At 38.2% G+C, this 20,065-nt stretch overlaps 1 protein-coding gene across 11 annotated transcripts in view; it reads right to left on the reverse strand.

Annotated features, from left to right (window-relative positions):
* Nucleotides 1-20,065, reverse strand: part of LOC135310821 (erbin-like) — a 173,340-nt gene that overhangs the window by 112,000 nt on the left and 41,275 nt on the right. For all 11 annotated transcript variants that reach the window (XM_064439840.1, XM_064439847.1, XM_064439845.1 and 8 more), the window contains 2 exons: nt 11,369-11,566; nt 7,048-7,165 (listed from right to left, as the gene is read on the reverse strand). In XM_064439840.1, the coding sequence (XP_064295910.1) occupies nt 7,048-7,165; nt 11,369-11,557 (307 nt within the window). In that variant the 5' untranslated portion in view covers nt 11,558-11,566. The remainder of the gene's footprint in view (nt 1-7,047; nt 7,166-11,368; nt 11,567-20,065) is intronic.

The raw sequence follows: 20,065 nt of genomic DNA on the forward strand, positions 1-20,065 counted from the left end.
ACATGCCATGTCTGTGGCCCTGACAGACTCGTCCAATAGATAGAGCCCAAAGTCATGGACTAAATGAACTGAATGGACATTTCACAGACATTTTTTAGGGGTGATCCATAGACTAGGGGAATGATAAATGAAATCTGTATATTCTATTAAAGGGTGAGTAGGCTGGGATAGAGTTAATTTTCTTTACTGCAGCTGGCATAGTGCTGTGCTTTGAACTTAGCATGAAAACAATGTTGATAACACACAGATGTTTTGGATGTTGCTGGATAGTGCTTGTACTAGTCAAGGACTTTTCTAGCTTCCCATGCTCTGCCAGGTGCACAAGAAGCCGGGAGGGGAGGGGGCACAGCTAAGAGAGCTGATTCAAACTGGCCAAAGGGAGAGTCCATATCATGTAACATCATGCCCGGTATGTTTACTGGGAGGAGCTGGCCAGGGGAGGGAGGCAGCAATTGCGGCTCGGGGACCGGCCGCATCGGTTGGTGGGTGGTGAGCGGTTGTATCGTCTTTGGTTTTGTTTGGGTTTTTTTCCTTTTTCCCTTTTTATTATATGATCGTTATTGTTATTACAATAATCAATATTATCATTATTATTTTATTTTTATTGTTAGCTGTTCTTATCTCAACCTACAAGTTTGTTTTTTTCTTTTGCTCTTCCGATTCTCTCCTCCATCCCACAGGGGAGGGGGGAGTGAGCAAGCGGCTGCATGGTGTTTAGTTGCCAACTGGGGCTGAACCTTTTATGTAAGGAGGTAGAGATAGCCAATAATGCTCATCTTCAAGACGTGCCTGACACTAATTTCCATAAACCTAAATGTGCAAGGGCAGGGTAAAATTGCAAAATATGGAATACTAGAAGGTTGTGGGCAGCAGTTTTGTTCATAATGCTGTCTTGGACAATTGCCAAGATTCAGGTTGTTCTCAACCATGTCTAAATTCATGCCTGGAGTATTGTCAAGTCCCCATAGTAACCTGAAACTATAATATAACAAACATGTAATGCTACTTTGATTTTCCCCCGATCCCCAACCACCCTTGGATGCAAATTCAGTGTTGTTTGTCCAGTCACTTTTGGTTGATTCACCATGACTTGTCACTCATAGCACATCCCTTTACAAAAAAAATGAAGGTACATTCTGCTTTTACATGCAAATGCACATCTAAAAACCCGTAATTACTTCTACAATTTATTTTCTGTGTTATAGAAGTTTGAGTCCATTAACAGATTTGCGTTAGATTTATTTCAGAATTTCAAATATGTACACTCAAATTCCACATTCAAGACCTTAACTGCATTGAGATTCCATTCTGTTCACATCTTCTCTTACATAAAGAGATAATTTTATTCTGTAGAGACAGATCCTATTCAGTGTCTTTCTTAATCAGGCAATATATTTAAGAAAAAAATACTATAAATACTTAGTATAAACACTTGAACAAAGAACTTTAATAGAGTAGTTGCCTACATTTAGGATTAATTTATGACTTCTATATGATGATGCATTTTAGTGAAACTATAGACTCAGGAGTCAGCAGCAGATCAATTATGGATGATACAGAACAAAGTGTCCACTGTCTGCCTGCCTGTCACCTGCATAAGGAGAGAAAAAGCAATATTTACAGCAAGTTATTTTTGCATTCAGGATCTTCCTCTCCTACTTTTTCCTGTGGGAAATAAAATTTGGATGTCTCCCTATTAACTCGAAATAATTCTCAATTCATTGACAAACCATACTCCTAAATGTACCAGATGGGCAACATAAGTCTAATTATTCTCCTGAATTCTTGTTCTCCAATTCCCCAATTTCTGGCACACAGTGTGCTAAAGCTAGTTTGCCAAATCAGCAGATGATTTTAAAACACTGAAGAAAACATTTGATCTCAACTTGCATCTGCTATTACTTACATTTTACTTAAATTTTATAAGCAGATATGCTGGGTGGGGGGTGGGGGAGTGTGTGTTTTCTTGGTTTTAATTTCTGCATTTTTCCATTAAGATTCCCTGCAATATAGACTGTCAAATTGACATGTTTAAGTTTGCTGTAACACTGCAGTGAAAGAGAGCCACTCTAATATCTAACTATTAAAGATATCTTTATTTCTAAAACATCACGGTTTTTTTGGTCTTAACTAGTTATTTTCTAATCTTGCTATTTAATCCTACAAAGGCCTGAATAATATAGAACTTAAATTCAATCTTTTTCTTTCACAACCTGTGAGCAGGGAAAAATGGACCATCTCACCACTTCCCACTATGCTAGCTCCATAGGCACAAGAGGTTTCAAGTCCATTTCTCAGATTTCCAGGGAAGCCCAATTTCCCTGGCAGTCACCTCATCTCATCATATGTTTCAGCCTTTCTAATCGCTTGGTTCTAGTGACCTGTAAAGCTAAATCTTCTGTCCATTTATAAATGTCATCATACACTGTACATGCATACTTTCCCTTTCTTCAAAGAGGAGGTAAAAATATTTCCATGACAGTCCTCCACATTGTCCTAGATGCAGACTAAGGCTGGCATCCCAGAGCCACAGCGAAATGACTGTCCCCTAAAGATTAATAAACCCAGAAAGAGACAAATTTAGAGATGAAGAGAGATGCTCTGGGGGTTTTTTGTGTTTGGGGTTTTTTTCCCCCGCTGTACAACTGCTACTATATAAATAACTTAGCCATAGAGGTTTAAAAAAATAATAATAATAATTGAAATTTTCCTTTAGCTTCATAAATAAAACATTTGTTTTTCTATGTAGGCCTTAAATTACATTGCAACTTCTCTTTAGGATGTAACCCAGTAGGACTGGGAGTAAAGGGCATCTCTTCATGCTTTATACAATGCAGGATGTAATTTCTGGTATAGGAACACAGTTTGTTTATTGTACCATTTGTTCAAGAATCATTTAATCTTTGTGACAAGGACAGCATCAAGCTTCCAGTAAAAGCTCCAAAGCTGAAGCGTACCTGGAAAGAAGTAATGGAACACCTTTGATATTAAGGGCTCACAATAGCCTTGGGAATCAAGTTAAAATGCCATAAAAGGACAACTCACTACTTCAAAAAACTACAGAATTTATTGCCTTTAGTCTTGGCAAAAGGCAGACTTAAAACTAACTCTATTCCATGCTTGCTGCACACATAGCAGCAGTTTGATATTTTAGGGTACATCTATGCCATGGCCTCTTCAGCAGCCATGAATAATATATTCCCAACCAAACAGCTGTACAAAGACTTCTCTATGCTCCAGAACATACAACCGTTACAGGCTTGTACTCTAATTCAGCACATGCCTCAAAACATCCATCACCTCATGCAAAGACTAGATATATTGATAGAGGAGTCAAATGAAGACTACTGAATAAAAACTCCACCCTGTCTGGCTCAAGAAGGCCCAATAACAAAAGGTGATGGACACTGGGAGCATACAGGGAAACATGCACATCTCCTGGCTTTTCTGTACTTTACTAAATCTTCCCTAGGATCCTGCTTTTGGCCACTGTCGGAGACAGGACACTAGACTAGTTGGAACAAAGATTCACCTAAATATGATTAAATATTATTAATTTTTTAACCTTTGCCCATCTGCCATGCCTCTATTATACAGTTTTATATATTGTATATGTTAAATTAGACATTTAAGTCTGAAATGAAAAAGGTAGGACATTTTATCAGCTATTAAAACATCATAAAGATTGCTTTCTTAGACTAATACCTTTTATGTAAAGCACCTAACATCTTGAAGAATTTCTGTAATTTTGATTTTTCATCTAAATGTCAAAACAAATATTATGCATGTGCGTAGTTCTACTTGGGAAGCTGGATGCTCTCCTGTGCAACAGGTCTCCATCTGTCCTGTGTGAGCTAGCTGCAGAGCCAGACTGCAATTAATGAGGTAACCTGACCACATTTTAAAATTGAAGTTTCATTCATTTTTCTATCAGCTCTTTAGAAAACTGAATACTTCTTTTTGGTCAATACATTCCATTATGCTTGTGCCATACACAGCTCAGCTATCTTATATGGAAACCCTATCATATTTCATGTGTATTAGTATTTGAAAATTAAAGTCTAACTATACTTCTAAATTGCAACCTTCATAACTAAATGCATATTTCGTCTAAAAGCATCTACACTCCATGCTTTAGCTCCATCTACATCAGAAGAAAACACTTATAGTATAGTACTACAAGAAAAATACATGAACTATCACCTTCATTTGCCACAGCTGTAGGAATCTGAAAAGCACACACCCTTTTTTAGAATTTGGCATCTCTCATTATCCTTCACCAAGACTGATGATTAATCCCCTGCAATTTTTGAAATAAATTAAGAGAAAACAACCTCTGTGCTTCCCACCAAGTCCACTGCTTCCATGCTGTATTATTTCAATATCTAACAAAGAAAAAGGAAGAATCAGAGATGTTTAATCAGTTTTGCTAGTCCTGGAAAACTACCAAAAAACCCTTGCATTTGGCTCTATTACAGAGGAATGTCACAATCATGTACAGTGAGAAACTGAGCTGTAAATTCTTACCAAGAGAAAAGGGAGAGACAGAGGAAAATTATAGGCTTGCAGTTATCAAGAAAAAGTGTTCTGTGGTTGCAGCAGTGGATAGCTAAACAGAAAAGGCACTTAAGCCAACAAACTGAAGTCTCAAATATTACCAAATGTATTAGGAGCCAGAATAAACAACACTATTTCTTACCTTGCCCAACAGGGACAAACAGGGACCCTGATTTGTGTGGGGGGAGATGTATGGGTGTGTGGGATTTTTAGTTTCTCTGGGGTTTTGGAGGTGGATTTTTTTTTGGTTGCTTTTTTTTGTTTGATTGGTTTTGGGGGGAGAGGGGGTTGGGTTTTTGTTTTGTTTTGTTATTTTAGTTTTACAGAGCTTTCAGGAATGGTGGGAGACAAGATGTCCTCCTTTTGATGTGCAACACCAAACCATAAGATTGAGAACAGGCACACGATAATAATTTAAATAAATTTGTATCCTATTGTTTCTCTGAAAGGTGTTAAAAACAAAATAAAACAACCCCTAGAAAACAGAGCTTTACAGTTTACTGAAATAGCATATCATCCAGCTATTGCCTCCTTAAATCCTTTATATGCCTCAGAGGAACAAGTGCTCTTTCAACACCTCTCTGAAGGCTTAACTAAAGGTTATGCTATTTTGGATAGACAACTAACTCTTTAGCTGGTAAGTGACCAGCTGCCTATTTATGTACATAAGCTAAAGAGTTTGCCAGCACTAGAACTCAAAACCCCTTTTGCTGCTTTGAAATCTTCTGCATTGTGAACTTGCGTTCGGAACAGTTAATCCTTTTAACAGTTCAGTCTAGGACAAAAAGATGATTCTTTCTCTGTTATGTCTCACTATGAAAGTTTAAGGCCAGTGTTCTTTAAGACAGACTATTAATCCACTTGTACCAGGAACAGAGCAGTGACAATCAGGTCAATTAATCACAGTAAATGCTGCATTCATTAGGCAGAAATAATAAACTAACAGTTTAAGTATAGATTGGGCTACAATGGACAATAAAGGAGAATGCCAACACCTCAACAGCTGGAATACTTTCTTATTAAAGCAGAACTTAGTGTTGCAGAGTCATAATTAGCTAGCTTTCCAAATAAAACAACAAATTTGATATGGTAAAAATCTTTGGCATATTTATATAATCCTTATTTTCAAATAAGGTTTCAAGGAAAAGTCCTCTAACTTCACTTTGAATTAGTAAGACAAGACTTATCCTCATCAATTAACATGATTGCATCCCCCCCCATAAGTCATGCAAACAAACCTGATGACAATATAAGTTGTTTCAATTTCCTCACAGTTGCGCACATCTGCCACCTTGCAAAAACATCACCATTAATAAGACCCCACACATACAGTACTTGGCTGACGTTACATAATTTATAAAAGGCTGACTTACACAGAATGACAAGTTTTTAACAAGTCAGACAAGTGAACCAGTCATTGTCCATAGTCACTACTTCTCCCCATGCAAGTTACCATCAGACAGCATAGCAGCCAAGTCTTACTACAATTTTCAGAGAACTCATAAAATAAACTGAAACCCATTCTTTATGAAACCAAACAGAACAGAAAATCAAGCAAAATTTTAAAAATTCTTGTGCAAACTCTCTTCAGTATAGTAAAACATGAGGAAAGACACTAAAAGTAATAAATTTGAGCATATGCATTTTTGAAAGAATATAGAAATGTTTTCACCTCAAAGTGCAAACCAATTTGATAGGGATAATTAAAAACAAATATCACAGATCATGAAAGAGCATCTTTGTCATCGTTTTAGCTGGGATAGAGTTAATTTTCTTTACTGCAGCTGGCACAGTGCTGTGCTTTGAACTTAGCATGAAAACAATGTTGATAACACACAGATGTTTTGGTTGTTGCTGGGTAGTGCTTTTACTAGTCAAGGACTCTTCTAGCTTCCCATGCACTGACAGGTGCACAAGAAGCCGGGAGGGGAGGGGGAACAGCTAAAAGAGCGGATCCAAACTGGCCAAAGGGATATTCCATATCATGTAACGTCATGCCCAGTATGTTAGCTGGGAGGGGCTGGCCGGGAGAGGGAGGCAGCAATCGCGGCTCGGGGACCGGCAGCGTCGGTCGGCGGGTGGTAAGCGGTTGTATCGTTTGTGTTTCTGGTTTTTTACTTTTTTCCTTTTCCATTTTATTATATTATCATTATTGTAATTATCATAATCATTATTATTATTATCAGTATTTTATTTTAATTATTAAACTGTTCTTATCTCAACCCACAAGGGGGTTTTTTGTGCTTTTGCTCTTCCAATTCTCTTCCACATTCCACAGGGGTGGGGGGAGTGACCGAGCAGCTGTGTGGTGTTTAGTTGCTGAGTGAGGCTGAACCACGACAATATTTTATGTTAAGCAGTGATTTAGAGTAGGAATTTAAAATTTACTAGCTATCTAGCTTCTAAAAATTATACTTTCATTAGTATCTTTGTACAGTCAATGGTGAGTTGCCTTTTAGCTACCCCAATATAATAAGTGAAGTGACTTACCATTCTTGCTGACATCCAGTTCCCTGAGATTAATGAGATTTGCAATGGATGCTGGCAATGTGGTTAGAGCATTGTCTGGCAAACTGAGCTTGTGCAGAGACTGACAGTTAAAAAGTTGCTGTTGAAACAAAGAAAAAAGTGAATGCAACTTTCTCAGTTTCCTCTATATAGCTTGAAGGACAGACTATTTAAAGTCTTTGGCTACAAAAACTTTATTTATTTTACTAGTTTTATTCAAAACTCAAATGATGCTTAGGAAAGCAAAAAACTGCAAATGGTCATAACAAGCCAGCAGCTATGCTTAACACTTCCTACAAATTCCTTCCAGTATCTCAGAAATTGTGACCTGTAGTTACACATAGTCCTGCAAACATCAGAAAATATTTTCCATAATAAATATGCCATGTGATACCCCAGAAGTAATTAGTTTCTTCGAAAAAGAAAAAAAAAGATACATTTTAAAAAGTCAAATAGTTCCGGAACACAGAATTTTATCTTCTCTAAAAGCTTAAATTTTATTCCATTATATCTTACAAGAAGTTTGGGGTTTTTTTTCCCCCCTTCCATGATTCCTAGCTCAGGTACACCAGAATCTAACAAAATTATGATGAAATCTACAGAAAGTTTGATCTAAGGATATAGCAAACTGTATAGTTTCTTCTGTGCATATATACATACTATAATTTGTATCAAATAGAGGAAGAGATCTGGCTCTGTGCTAGTATGTAAGGTACCTTGAGATTCTTACCCAAAGCTTTACAAACTGACAAAATAGAGCAAGTAATATTACTGGAACAGAAGAAAAAAAATCCTCAAATGATCAAAGCTTACATATAGTACAAAATAAATATCTGTAAGAAAGTGGATGAAAAGGTTTATTTGAACAATTTATGATTAAATATTCTTTTCTCAACAATTTTGGATAAGATCAGTCATAAATACCTGGGCTGAGTGTTCTTTTCTTACTGAATTTTGAGAAAAGATCATACAAAACCAGGAAGTCTTTTATGACTAAAAAAAGATTTATCCCAATAAATGTCCTAGCAACGGGTTTAGTTCAACTGAAATTTCTTAGGTCCTTCTCAATTACAAGGCCATTATTTCAATCACAAACCACTGAACAAGCCTCATTCGTTTAGTGTTTGCATATACCACTCCAGAACAAAAGCAGATACATTAGCAAGATGGACAGCTCAAGGAATGAGCTTTAACTTGCATACTGATGTTTACAATTACTCAGAAATGTGCACCTGTTAGAACTAGTTTATATCATTAAGGCTTTAAAGAGTTAAAGTTACCATAGGATATTATATGAGAATGAGAACTTTGATGAGCAAGAATATATACTTAAAACTCATCCCTGAAAACAATAACCTGGACTCCTGGATTGATTAGAAATTTCCCTGATTAGTCAGGTGAAAACAAATGCAGTGCAAGATACCTAAATGGGGGGGGGGGGGGAGTTTTGTAGGGTGTTGACTTTGTAGCAGTTCCTTTTGTTGTTGTTGTTGTTGTTTTTTAATGTTTGCATATTCAGTGATTAAGTAGATCATCATTACTGGTAGAAAACATGAGAAGTAATATAATTAAGCTCTATTTTCCTACAGAATTCCTATTTCTTCTGAACAGCAAAGCGAGTGGGGAAAAATAAAACTGCTACAGTTTGAGCTTCTCAGCTCAAATGCACACTGTGGCACTTGGGATAAACAGGGTACCTTTTCAGATGTGATTTAGCACACAAGATGAAAGCATTTCAAATGCCCAGTCACTTTTGAAACTAAGACTACAACATCAGCATTTCAGGTAAAGGGAAGTCCTTCTTTACCACCATCTTTCTCCCCATCGCAGTTCGTTCATGCTGTGCCCTTGGCCAGTCAACTTAATTGAGAAGCTATACTGTAAGAACAATTTTTGAAGTATGTTGGGGTTCTGAAAAGATTGGGAGCAATTAAAAAAAACAAACACAAACGAAAAAAAAAACCCAAACCAACCACATACACTGACAGGCCATTTCAGCAATCAGGTTGACAAGACAGCCCAAAAACAGTTGTGTTGTGGCATACAAAGGGCAAATTGCAGAAGAGGAATAAGGACACACCACTGGGGCAAAGAGTAAAAGTGGAAGAGTGGGAATTTCTTAATCAGGCTTCAGAGAGCTGGAGACAGCCTAGTAAGTACCACACCCTTCATCTGAGAGGATGGCTTAATTAGAAGTATTTTTCAGAGTTGAAAGACTAAGTAAGCTTGGGTTAGGGAAAAGGCATACACAGCTTGAAACTCTGGCTCCAAATCAACTAGGATCATTTCAAACAATACAGGCCTTACCTTACGGGCCTTCTATGTATAGTTAAGATTACAATTTCTATCAAATGATTAAATAAAACATTTTTTACTATGTCTTTATTACTCCCTAATCTCTCTTCTTGTTTCCTTTACAGTATCTTAATTTACATATGGGGGTTTTTTTCTTATGAAAATTGAAAAGGTAGTAAAAAATTACAACCAAAATTACTTAAAGCTGAAAAGAATGCTTAGCTTCTCAAAAATAAGCCTATAAGGATGTACAATGTACAAATACCTTAACATGAAGCAAGTGTAGGGTATTATAGCTCCCTGCAGTCCAGCAAAAAAAGCAAAAAGGAATAAACCACAAATGTTCAAGCAGTCTTTCTAACTCTGTAGATAATTTAATCTTAGACTAGATCAAGGCAAGTGATAGACTGCCCACCTTTCAGTTTACTCATGTATCAAAGCTGGATTTCATATAGGAACTGATTAATGAAATCAAATGGCATGTAACAGAAAAGGAAGACAAAGCAGACTAACAACCTCTTCTGGTCTAGAGCGCAAACATGCTTTCATTTGATCACTACAGTACAGTCTTCCTTCCTCTTTTAAGATTACTAAAAGGAATTTTTTTGAAAATTATAAGTTTGGAAGATGTTTGCTTAGTTCTTATAATTTGGGAAATAAATCAGAAATTTAATGCAAGAAGAGTTCAGAAGATTTTTTTTGCTAAAAAGGTATTTTATTCTGTTTTTTAAGCATTCAGTTTTATTCTTCTTTAATAATGAGACAGGAATTAAGTTCTGAAATAATCTGAAAATATCTCAAAGGCTGATGCAAATTCTTTAGAAGCAAGCTACTAAAACCTAAAGTGTTTAAGTCTACAGTAAAGAAATATCTGATTGGGAAGAGACAAGAATAAAACAGTGAAAGATCTAAACTGGAACAGACTGACAAAATGTCTACTTTTAATATGTTATTAGCTCTATTCAATATACAAATATGGATTTTAATTGATGGCTTCTCAGGAACATTTAAGGGTGGAGTTTCAAAAGCACTCAGCTAGTTTAAGTCAGCTTCACTGCAATCCAGGGCTTCTGATAAAGCAATTTCAGGAGAGTAACTTAACAGTTATTTCTTTATTAGTTTCATTTATCTTTTAAAAAATCCTAACCAGCAAAGCCTGAAGTGGTTATAGGAAACTTTACAAAAAATCTAACAAACCACTTTACATTTGTCCTGCGTGACAGTGAAGATTTGCACACAACTGTAACAAAAGTATTTTTTTAATTAAGTCTATAATTTAACTATTAAGTCTTTAATTCCATCAAGGTAGAACCTAGTAATGGAAACAAGTCTATTGTATTGATCACTTTGTACTTCCCAAAAGTCTCACTGGCACAAATTTTCATTCTTTCCTCTAGTATATTGTTAATTCAGTGTGCAGTTTGTCCTTAGATTTCAGAACAAACAACAAATATTAATTTCTATAATAAAGATGCAATCAAAGTGGCATTCTCTAGTTTTTGAGCTTAAGTAATTTGAGATACTTCATAAAGTCTCTTCAGTCATGTACCAAAGAAGAAAGCAGGACTTCAAGTGAATAGACACTTTGGACAGTAGCTGTCTTTTGTGGGCACAGAGATCTGATCAAGGCATTAATCTTGCTTCTTCTAATCTTCAGGTGTAAGAGATTCAAAATAATGCAACAATTTGTTGAATACAGTTGGTCAATTGGAGCAGACACTACCACAGAAATAAATTAGCCTGCCTCTTCTGCTAGGTACCTCTCTTGGGCTGGGATCAGTTGTTTAAGCAGTTTCATTCCAGTTCAGTACAGCAAACTAGTCAAACTGGAACACATAAACATTCCTTCTACCAGGGTTGCTTCTTCTAGGACCAACATTTACTTAAAAGTATTTGGCAAACTGCAGCCTAAAAGCTGAACCACGAAGCTAGACATTATCAGCTTCTACAATGCTGATAAAGTAACAGAGTTAATAAATGTAACTAAAAGGAAAACCACCCAACGTACCTTTGGAAGCTCTTCAATTTGATTAGAATCTAAATAGAGCTCTTCCAAGGTCTTTTCAAAAGTAAAAATCTCCTTAGGCACCTGTTCCAGGCTGCAGTGAGAATAATCAAGCATAGTGACCATTTCCTCCTCTCCACGCAGACAGTGGCATGGCACCAGCCGCACAAACAAATTCCGCTTTGTTGTCATTTTCAGGCACTGTAAAACAGAAATTGGTCAATTTAAAAGCCAACAAGACAATCTTGATTGCAGTGAAGGTGGTCAGCAACACCTGGTAAGGTCCATTCCACTTCTCTTCTAGCGGATTACCTGAAAAATTCTTAACATAAACTCAGTCTCAGGGCTAAATGGGTGGATTGGATGATCTAACCCTTTGGCCTTGGTTCCCGAAACACTTCTATTAATCTTTCCCAATTGTTTTCCTAAGGATATAACATAATTTTGTAATTAATGATCTCCCAACTGGTTCAAATCCTCTCCTTGGTACTTAGCCTGATATGGTCTTCCATATAGTATCTCAAAAGGGCTCAAGTTTTCTTTAGCCCGAGGTTTTACATGTATTCGGAGTAGCACAATAGGTAGCACTTAGTACCAATAGAGGCTTGCTTCCTGGCATATCTTTGCTATTTGGTTTTTAATCATGTGATTCATTTTTTCTACTTGTCCACTGGCTTGTGGTCTGTAAGGTGTATCTAATTGCCAATTGATTCCCAATAGCTTGCTGACTTGCTGCACTACTTCTGCACAAAAATGTGTGCCCCTGTCTGATGAAATTACCATAGGTACCCAAAATTGGGGTATTATTTCATTTAATAGTACCTTAGTAACCTCCCTCGCTTTATTTGTTCTACAAGAAAACGCTTCTGGCCATCCAGAAAAGGTGTCTGTGAGTACCAATAGGTATATATACCCTCCTTTTCTTGGAAGTTGTGAGAAATCAATTTGCCAATGGTTCCCTGGTATATTTCCTTTCCCAATATTCCTCAATTGTACCTGGTTGCCTGTATTAGAATTATTTTTCAAACATATTTTGAATTAAGGTTGGACTAGGTGATCCCTGAGGTCCTTTCCAACCTGTGATTCTGTGGTATTTCACATTGCTGAGTCACCTGCCGGAAAGTAGTATATAAATTTCTCCCTATTAATTTCTGATTTTAAAAGTTGTACAGGGAGTCTATCCCCCAAATGTGTTCTATTACGTTTCTCTTTAACAATTCCCCATATCTGTTTGGCAGGAATTATAATTCAGCTATCACTTGAATGGGCCCATCCTCTGGAGGGAACCCGCCCTTCCATTTCTTCTATGAATAATTTGTTGGCCTTAGAATATTCAATATTTTCTTGGTCACCTAGACTCTTATTTCTATTATCAGGAATTAAGGATAACATTTCTTGCATTCTCTCTGCTGCCTGCTTAGCCTCATAGTCAGCCAATCTATTACCGTTTTCCTGTTCAGTGTTACCCTTCGAGTGCCCTTGACAGTGCATGATGGCGACTTTAGTTGGCAGTTGAATTGCCTTTAATAGGCGAAGTATTTCCTCTGCATGCTTTGTTTTCCTTGTACAGTTAGTAGCCCTCATTCTTTACAAATTGCTCCATGAGCATGGATGACTCCAAAGGCATATTTGGAATCTGTCCATATATTTATTTTTATTTTTGCCAGCTCCAGGGCCCTTGTCAGGGCAATAATTTTAGCCTTTTGAGCTGATGTTCCAGCAGGTAGTGATTGAGATTCAATTATTTCGTTCACTGTTGTCACTGTGTATCCAGCCTTTCGAGTACCTTGTCGGACGAAGCTGCTTCTGTCCATGAACCAGGAATCTTGTGCATCTTCCAGAGGTTATTCTTTCAAATATGGTCTGCTAGAATATACAGTCTCTATGGTCTCTAAGCAATCGTGTGTCAATGACTCAGGTGTCATCCCACTGAGGAAAGAAGCTGGGTTTGTAACACTGGTTACTTCAACAGTAACATCATCTGGTTCAATTAAAATGGCCTGGTATTGTAGAAATTGAGATGGGGAAAGCCAGTGCAGCTGATACTGTGTGTAAAACCAGTACTGTGATCTTTTGGCCTAAGGTGAATTTCCAGGCCTCCCAAGTATTCAAGACCACAGCCACCACAGCTCGCAGGCACCCTGGCCACCCCTTGCTTACTTCATCAAGCTGTTTAGAAAAATAGGCCACGGCTCTTCTGTAGGGTCCTAGCCGCTGAGCTAGGACTCCCAGAGCTATACCTTGTCTTTCATGGGAAAACAGCCAGAAAGTTTAGTCACATCAGGTAGGCCCAGGGCCGGGGCCTTCATTAGATCCTTTTTAAGTGACCTGAATGCATTTTGAGCTTCTTTGGACCAGACCAATTGAGGTGGGTTGTTTTTCAAAAGTTCATACAAAGGTTTTACTATTATTCCATAATTATAAATCCATAACAGGCACCAACCTGTCATTCCCAAAAAGATCCTGAGTTCTTTTACCATCTGATGGAGGGGGGTTCTGCAGATGGCTTCTTTTTGTTCTGTTCCTAATTCCCGTTGTCCTCCAGATAATTCATATCCAAGGTAGGTTACTTGTTGCCGCACCATCTGCGCTTTCTGTTGAGAGACTCGATACCCATTTAGTCCCCAAAAGTTTAACAAACTCCATTGTATACAATCAGGTTCTGTTTCAGCTGCTATTAATGTCATCCACATACTGTAAAAGGACTCCTTCCCTGGAGGGAGGCTCCCACGTTTCAAGTTCTTGTGCTAATTGATTTCCAAAGATTGTTGGACTATTTTTAAAACCTTGGGGTAACACTGTCCAGGTAAGCTGGGTTTTCCTACCACTGGTAGGGCTTTCCCATTCAAATGCAAATAAATTTTGACTTTCTTTGGCTGAAGGCAAACAGAAGAATGCGTCTTTTAAATCTAATACTGTAAACCATACTTGATTATCCTGTAATTTAGTAAGTAAGGTATAAGGATTAGCTACCACAGGGTGTAGGTCCTTAATAATTTTGTTCGCTTCTCTTAAATCTTGTACTACCTGATAAGTTCCATCCGGCTTTTTTACCTGTAATATAGGGGTATTATATTCTGATTCACATTCTATTAATAGCCCGTGCTGTAAAAAGTTATTAATTGGTCCTTCTATTGCCTTCTGGCCTTCTAACTTCATTTTTCCAGTGTCCTTCCTCCTGACAATACACACACCGATTCTTTCCCAGTCCCCCTCTATTTCCAAAGGGCCTTCCCCTTCCTCATCCTCTAAATCCTCCTCTGTTTACCATTCCTCTCTGTTCCAAGACTGCCACCGTAGCTGTCGCCATCACTTTTGTCAGTTTTCCTCTATCCACATTCTCCCAATCCCTCTAAACTTTCTATGCCTCCTCAAGCAATTTCTCTAAGTTTCTTATTCCCAGTTCCTTTAGTTTCTGTAGCTTCTTTCTTATAGCTGTAGATGATTGCCCCAAAAACAGAGAAACAAGTTGTTGTTGTCCCACATCCGAGGAGGGATCTAGGGTAGTGTATTTTCGCATGGCATTTCTCAACTGATCCAAAAATTCAGTATTGGTCTCTTTCTGCCCCTGTTTGATAGCATATAATGCTGACCAATTTACAGCTTTTGCATTTTCTAATCCCAATTTTATCCAATCTCAGTATCTTTTTAATAAGCTATAATCACGGCCATCATTGGGGTCCCAGTGTGGGTCAGTCAGGTGAATGTAATCACCCACATTCCCTTGTAAGGTTCCCCCAGTAATTTGGGCCTGCACATGAGTTTGTGCAGTTTTTAATACTAATTGTTTTTCTGTTTCCGTCATTTCCCCCAAAATCAAATCTACATCTGTCCAATCAGTGTCCTGTTTTTTTTTATTATTATTCAAATAGTTTTGCCACTCGAGAGGGGTCATCCCGGTATCCCCTAGCTACCTCTTTCCAGGCATCTAAATCAGTAGTGGAGAAGGGTACTTCTACTCTAGCCGGTCCTCCTGCCCCCATTACCTCTTGTAATAGAGTCAGGAGTTGTGGAGTTTTCTTTGTTCTACTCCTGGTCTGTGCTGTCACCGGAGTAAAAGCCTTATTGCTCCTTCCTCCTCGCTGTTATCATCCGTTTCAGATAGCAATGATGGATGTGGGGGAGACAGATTAAGGGGTGGAGGGGGCAATCCCAAACCCTCAGGTTAATCCTCTATCTCCTCCCTTTTCTTTCTGAGGTTTGTTATTTTTAAACATCTCTGCCTGATACTACATGCTGAACAGCATCTCCTTATTTTCTCCCACTCCTTCCTTTCACTTTTCTCTTCTTTTTCTAAAGATAAAACCAGGGGATCTTCTGGTGGAATATTAATACCACAATCTCTCTGCCACTCCAGATTATTCCGCAAAGTGGAAAACATATCTGCATACATAACTTCATCCCACTTTCCTTCTTAAAAACAACATCAACTGCAATACAGTGTTTTCTTATTCACACTCCCACCTAATGGTCCCCCTATATCTTTCCAGTGTCCTAGGATACATCCTAGGGGGCTTTTCTTTGGAATTTCACTGCTCTGATTCCCCCCCATTCCATTTTCTTATTTACGAGGCACACAAGATGTCAACATGTACACAGATAGCACAATATTGGTCCATAATAAAGTTAACAATCACTTTGTTCCAGTCGTACCCCTCATGGGATAGCGGAACCAAGGCTCAGAACTCTCCACTCGCTTTGCAGCTATGCTGTGTCTCAGTCACTCATTCATTCACCAGTCACACCAGAGTTAACTCAGCTCATTCATACTTAGTTATCAATTTTACAACGCCTGAGGGGTATATCCAAATTCAATGTCAGCAAGCCACTATCCGAGTCCAGTATCAATAAATCCATACCACTAGAACTACAAAACTTATGTGGGTTACATAAGTGTACCAATACCAAAAGCACATTACTGCAAAAGTACGAAGCCTAACCCATGCCCATACCCACGTACTAAATACAAAAGTACACCGCTCAAAACAAGCGTGCACAAAACCAAAAGTACAAATGCTTATAAAAGTTTTGTACCCAATACAGAACAACCAAAGTACACTACCCATGACGAGCGTGCACCACCAAATGTATACCCTCAGGCACTAGTAGCCTAGATACGGTGCTCTGCGTAGGACGTCTCCTACGGCTTACAAGAACCCCAAATGACTGGTCCCAAATTCCAAAACAGAAAACCAAAAAAATTTTAAAAATACCTTTATTTCTTTAGATGGTCCTTGTCTGCTCCCGCAGTGATCCAATTGAGGTGAGGAGTCGCTCTGGGAAACCCCGGGGGTACCCTAGGGAGTCCTGTCCTCAGCGGGTCCTGCAGCCAAGCAGAGAGGGTCCCATCTGGGTCGCCAAACTGAGGCCATGAAAAGCCAAAATCAGGACTCAATAGTCTGAATGACTATTAAGCAGGTATTCTTTATTGCAGCGCTGGACACACAGGGGATCACTCCTCCTAGTGTGCATGCCCGCACAGGGTTAGTTGCATAACTTATACAAGATTTACATACATATTCATTAGTTTTCTGAGAAAAGATATACATATTCATTAATTTCCCCAAGAACTCATTATCGTATGCAAATGTCCTTTGTGCGTGCCTGTTGGTGTCTCCGGGCGGTCGTCAGGGGTCTCTGGATGAAGGATATACTCTTCCTCACTGTGTCCGCTAGTTAACCCTTGCTTTCGTGCAAATTCAGTTCTGAGATTATGTATATACTGTCCTTGAGGGATGGTCTGTTCTGGTTTACTGTTTGCTCTGCAGTTCCTTATCTTTATGGTTCTGTGCATCTGCTTTTCTAAGGTCAAATGTCGTCGTAAATTTTTGTTTAGGCACTTCTTGTCTTGAAGCCTTTCTGACTCCCCCAAAGCAACAAGTCTTAGTCACAACAGTTCTAACTCTATCAACAACTTCAGAAATACTTATGTAGGCAGCTTCTCAAACTTCCCCTGGCTGCTAAATACTCAAAAAATAAAGTAGTGTATACATATCTGCATATAGGTGCATGTGTGAGAATGTATCTATCTTTTAAATACAACAGATCTGTAGTAGCATTAAGTATGGTTAAACCACCTACAAACCCCAGAAGGTGAAGTAAAAATTTAGCCTGTAAATTGGTCACCCAACACAGCCTTACACTGCAGAGAATCAGAAAATTTTGAAGCAACAGTTCTAAAATGTCAATTGTGGTTTTACAATATAGCTTATCCTTAACTTTACACAAGTTACTGGGATTATATTTTTGCTTAAAACAAAAAACCCACCCTATACAGAGCATTAAAATTTAGCTATAGGAAATCTAAATATTTTTTGTGATGAATAAGATTAAATTCACATACCTTAATTTCAAATCCCTCATTTGAAGACAGAATACAAACACAGGTATAAAACTACAGGTAAAGGTAAAAGGGTAAAAAAAAGGTATTTTGTAAACTTTGTGTACATTTGGACAGCGACAACTGGAGTGCATGAAAGCGTGGTTGGCAAAAATGTTCTTTTTGTAATATCATCATGGGAGAGGACAGGGAGCAGGACAATCTGCAGAGGTTTCCCCTTGCTCCCCAGTAGGGTTCATCTTGAAGCACTGGAATAAATTTGGTGGGGATCCTCTAACAAGAGAGACATTAAAAGTATATTGTACTCAGTGGTGGCTACAGGATAAATTGAAACATGAGGAAAAATGGCCAGAAATGGGGTCTTTGAATTATAATACAATCTTGCAACTTACGTTGTTTTGCAAAAGGCCGGATAAATGGGATGAGATTCCATATGTGAATTTGCTCTTTACTTTAAGAAATGATCATGAAATGAGGAAGAAATGTAAAATGTCGATATCTGATTCAGATGTATTGATGATGATTGATGACACGAAAAAGCCTTCGTGGTGGTGTTCTGCTTGTAGCTTAGGAAAAAGATGTTTAAAACTGGAAGATGAGGCAAATAAAATGATTTTTTACCACCTTGTTTGTAGGACAGTTGGCACCTGATATTGGGAGTAAATTACAGAAAGTAGATGGAATGTCAGGAATGACCATATTTCAATCTCAGCTACAGTCCCAGTACCTGGGGAGTTGATCGGGATCATGGAAGAGGATTCAGACTGACAGGGACTGGGGGGTTGAGGAAATGAAATCCCCAGCCAAACCCCTAGTTGCTGTTAAACTGGGGAATGACACAGGAGCAACCTACTCTGTATTGAATAGTTGCAAGGGACCCATGAGTAAATATTCTATGGCCATGGTTGGTGCAATGGGAAAGCAGGAGGTTAGACCCTTTTTCCAACCGATTAAATGTAAAGTTGGCAACAAGATGTTTGAACGTGAATTTTTATATGTGCCAGAATGGCCGATACATCTAATGAGAAGGGACTTGTTAAATAAATTAGGGGTGCAGATAACCTTTGACAAAAACAAAAATAAGAGTCCATATCCCACAAAATAATGCCTGGGAAGCACAAATATATGCATTACAGGAGTTACTTGAGACAGCAGAAGACAAGAAGGAGGGACCAAACAACTCCTTTGTAGAGACAGAAGATGCTGTAACCCCTTTTGTATGGGCAACTGAGAGTCCTGGAAGAGCCAAATCAGCCGAACCAGTAAAAACAGAATTAAAGCAGGGAGCTAAACCGGTAAGACAAAAACAATGTCCCATAAAAATTGAGGCCCGTGTTGGACTGGAGCCTATAATTAATAACTTTCTAAAATAGACTGTTATGAGAATGTCAATCAAAATATAATACCCTGATTTTGCCTGTTAAAAAGCCACATTCACAGGAATACTGTTTAGTACAAGATCTAAGAGCTATTAATCAAATAGTGACTGATGTACACCCAGTGGTACCCAATCCTTATACTTTGTTTAACAACGATAGTTGATTCAAATGTCTATTTCACAATATTGGACTTAAAGGATGCCTTCTTTTGCATTCCATTGGAAGAACAAAGTCAGAAGCTGTTGGCCTTCGAATGGGAAAGCCCTACAACAGGATGCAAGATACAGTTGTGCTGGACAGTGCTCCCCCAAGGATTCAAGGACAGCCCCACAATTTTCGGTAACATACTTGCAAAAGAGCTGGAACAATGGCAAGGTAAAGGAACTAATGTTACCTTGTTACAGTATGTGGATGGTATACTGTTGGGGGCAGGCACAGCTGAGGAATGCAAGAAAACAACTATAAGTTTACTGAACTTTTTGGGACTAGCAGGATATAGAGTGTCAAGGAAAAAGGCACAAGTTGTTCAGATGAATGTGACATATCTGGGGTTCGAGATTTCCCAGGGAGAGAGAAAGCTAGGGACTGAAAAAAAAGAAGCAATATGCCAAATTGTACACACACACCCCAATCAAAGAGAGAACTTAGAGCATTTTTAGGAATGGCTGGATGGTGTTGTTTGTGGATTCCTAATTTCAGATTAATGGCCAAACCTTTATATGAAGCCAGTGAACACTTCTGCACAAAAAAAGCTGAATTAACTGCATTGATTTGAGCCTTGGAAATATTGGAAGGAAAGCAAGCTAACATCTATACAGACTCAAAATATGCATTTGGGGTAATACACGTACATTTACAAGGAGAGCTGCCTTAGCCCCTGAAAGAACTTTTGTTATTAGTGTTCCTGAAAATACATAGAAGAAAAATAAACTGAGTTTCTAAATCGTATCAAGACCTCTGAAGGATGGTGGAAAACTCCAG

This window comes from Phalacrocorax carbo (assembly GCF_963921805.1).
Source record: "Phalacrocorax carbo chromosome W unlocalized genomic scaffold, bPhaCar2.1 SUPER_W_unloc_10, whole genome shotgun sequence".
NCBI classification, from domain to species: Eukaryota; Metazoa; Chordata; class Aves; order Suliformes; family Phalacrocoracidae; genus Phalacrocorax; species Phalacrocorax carbo.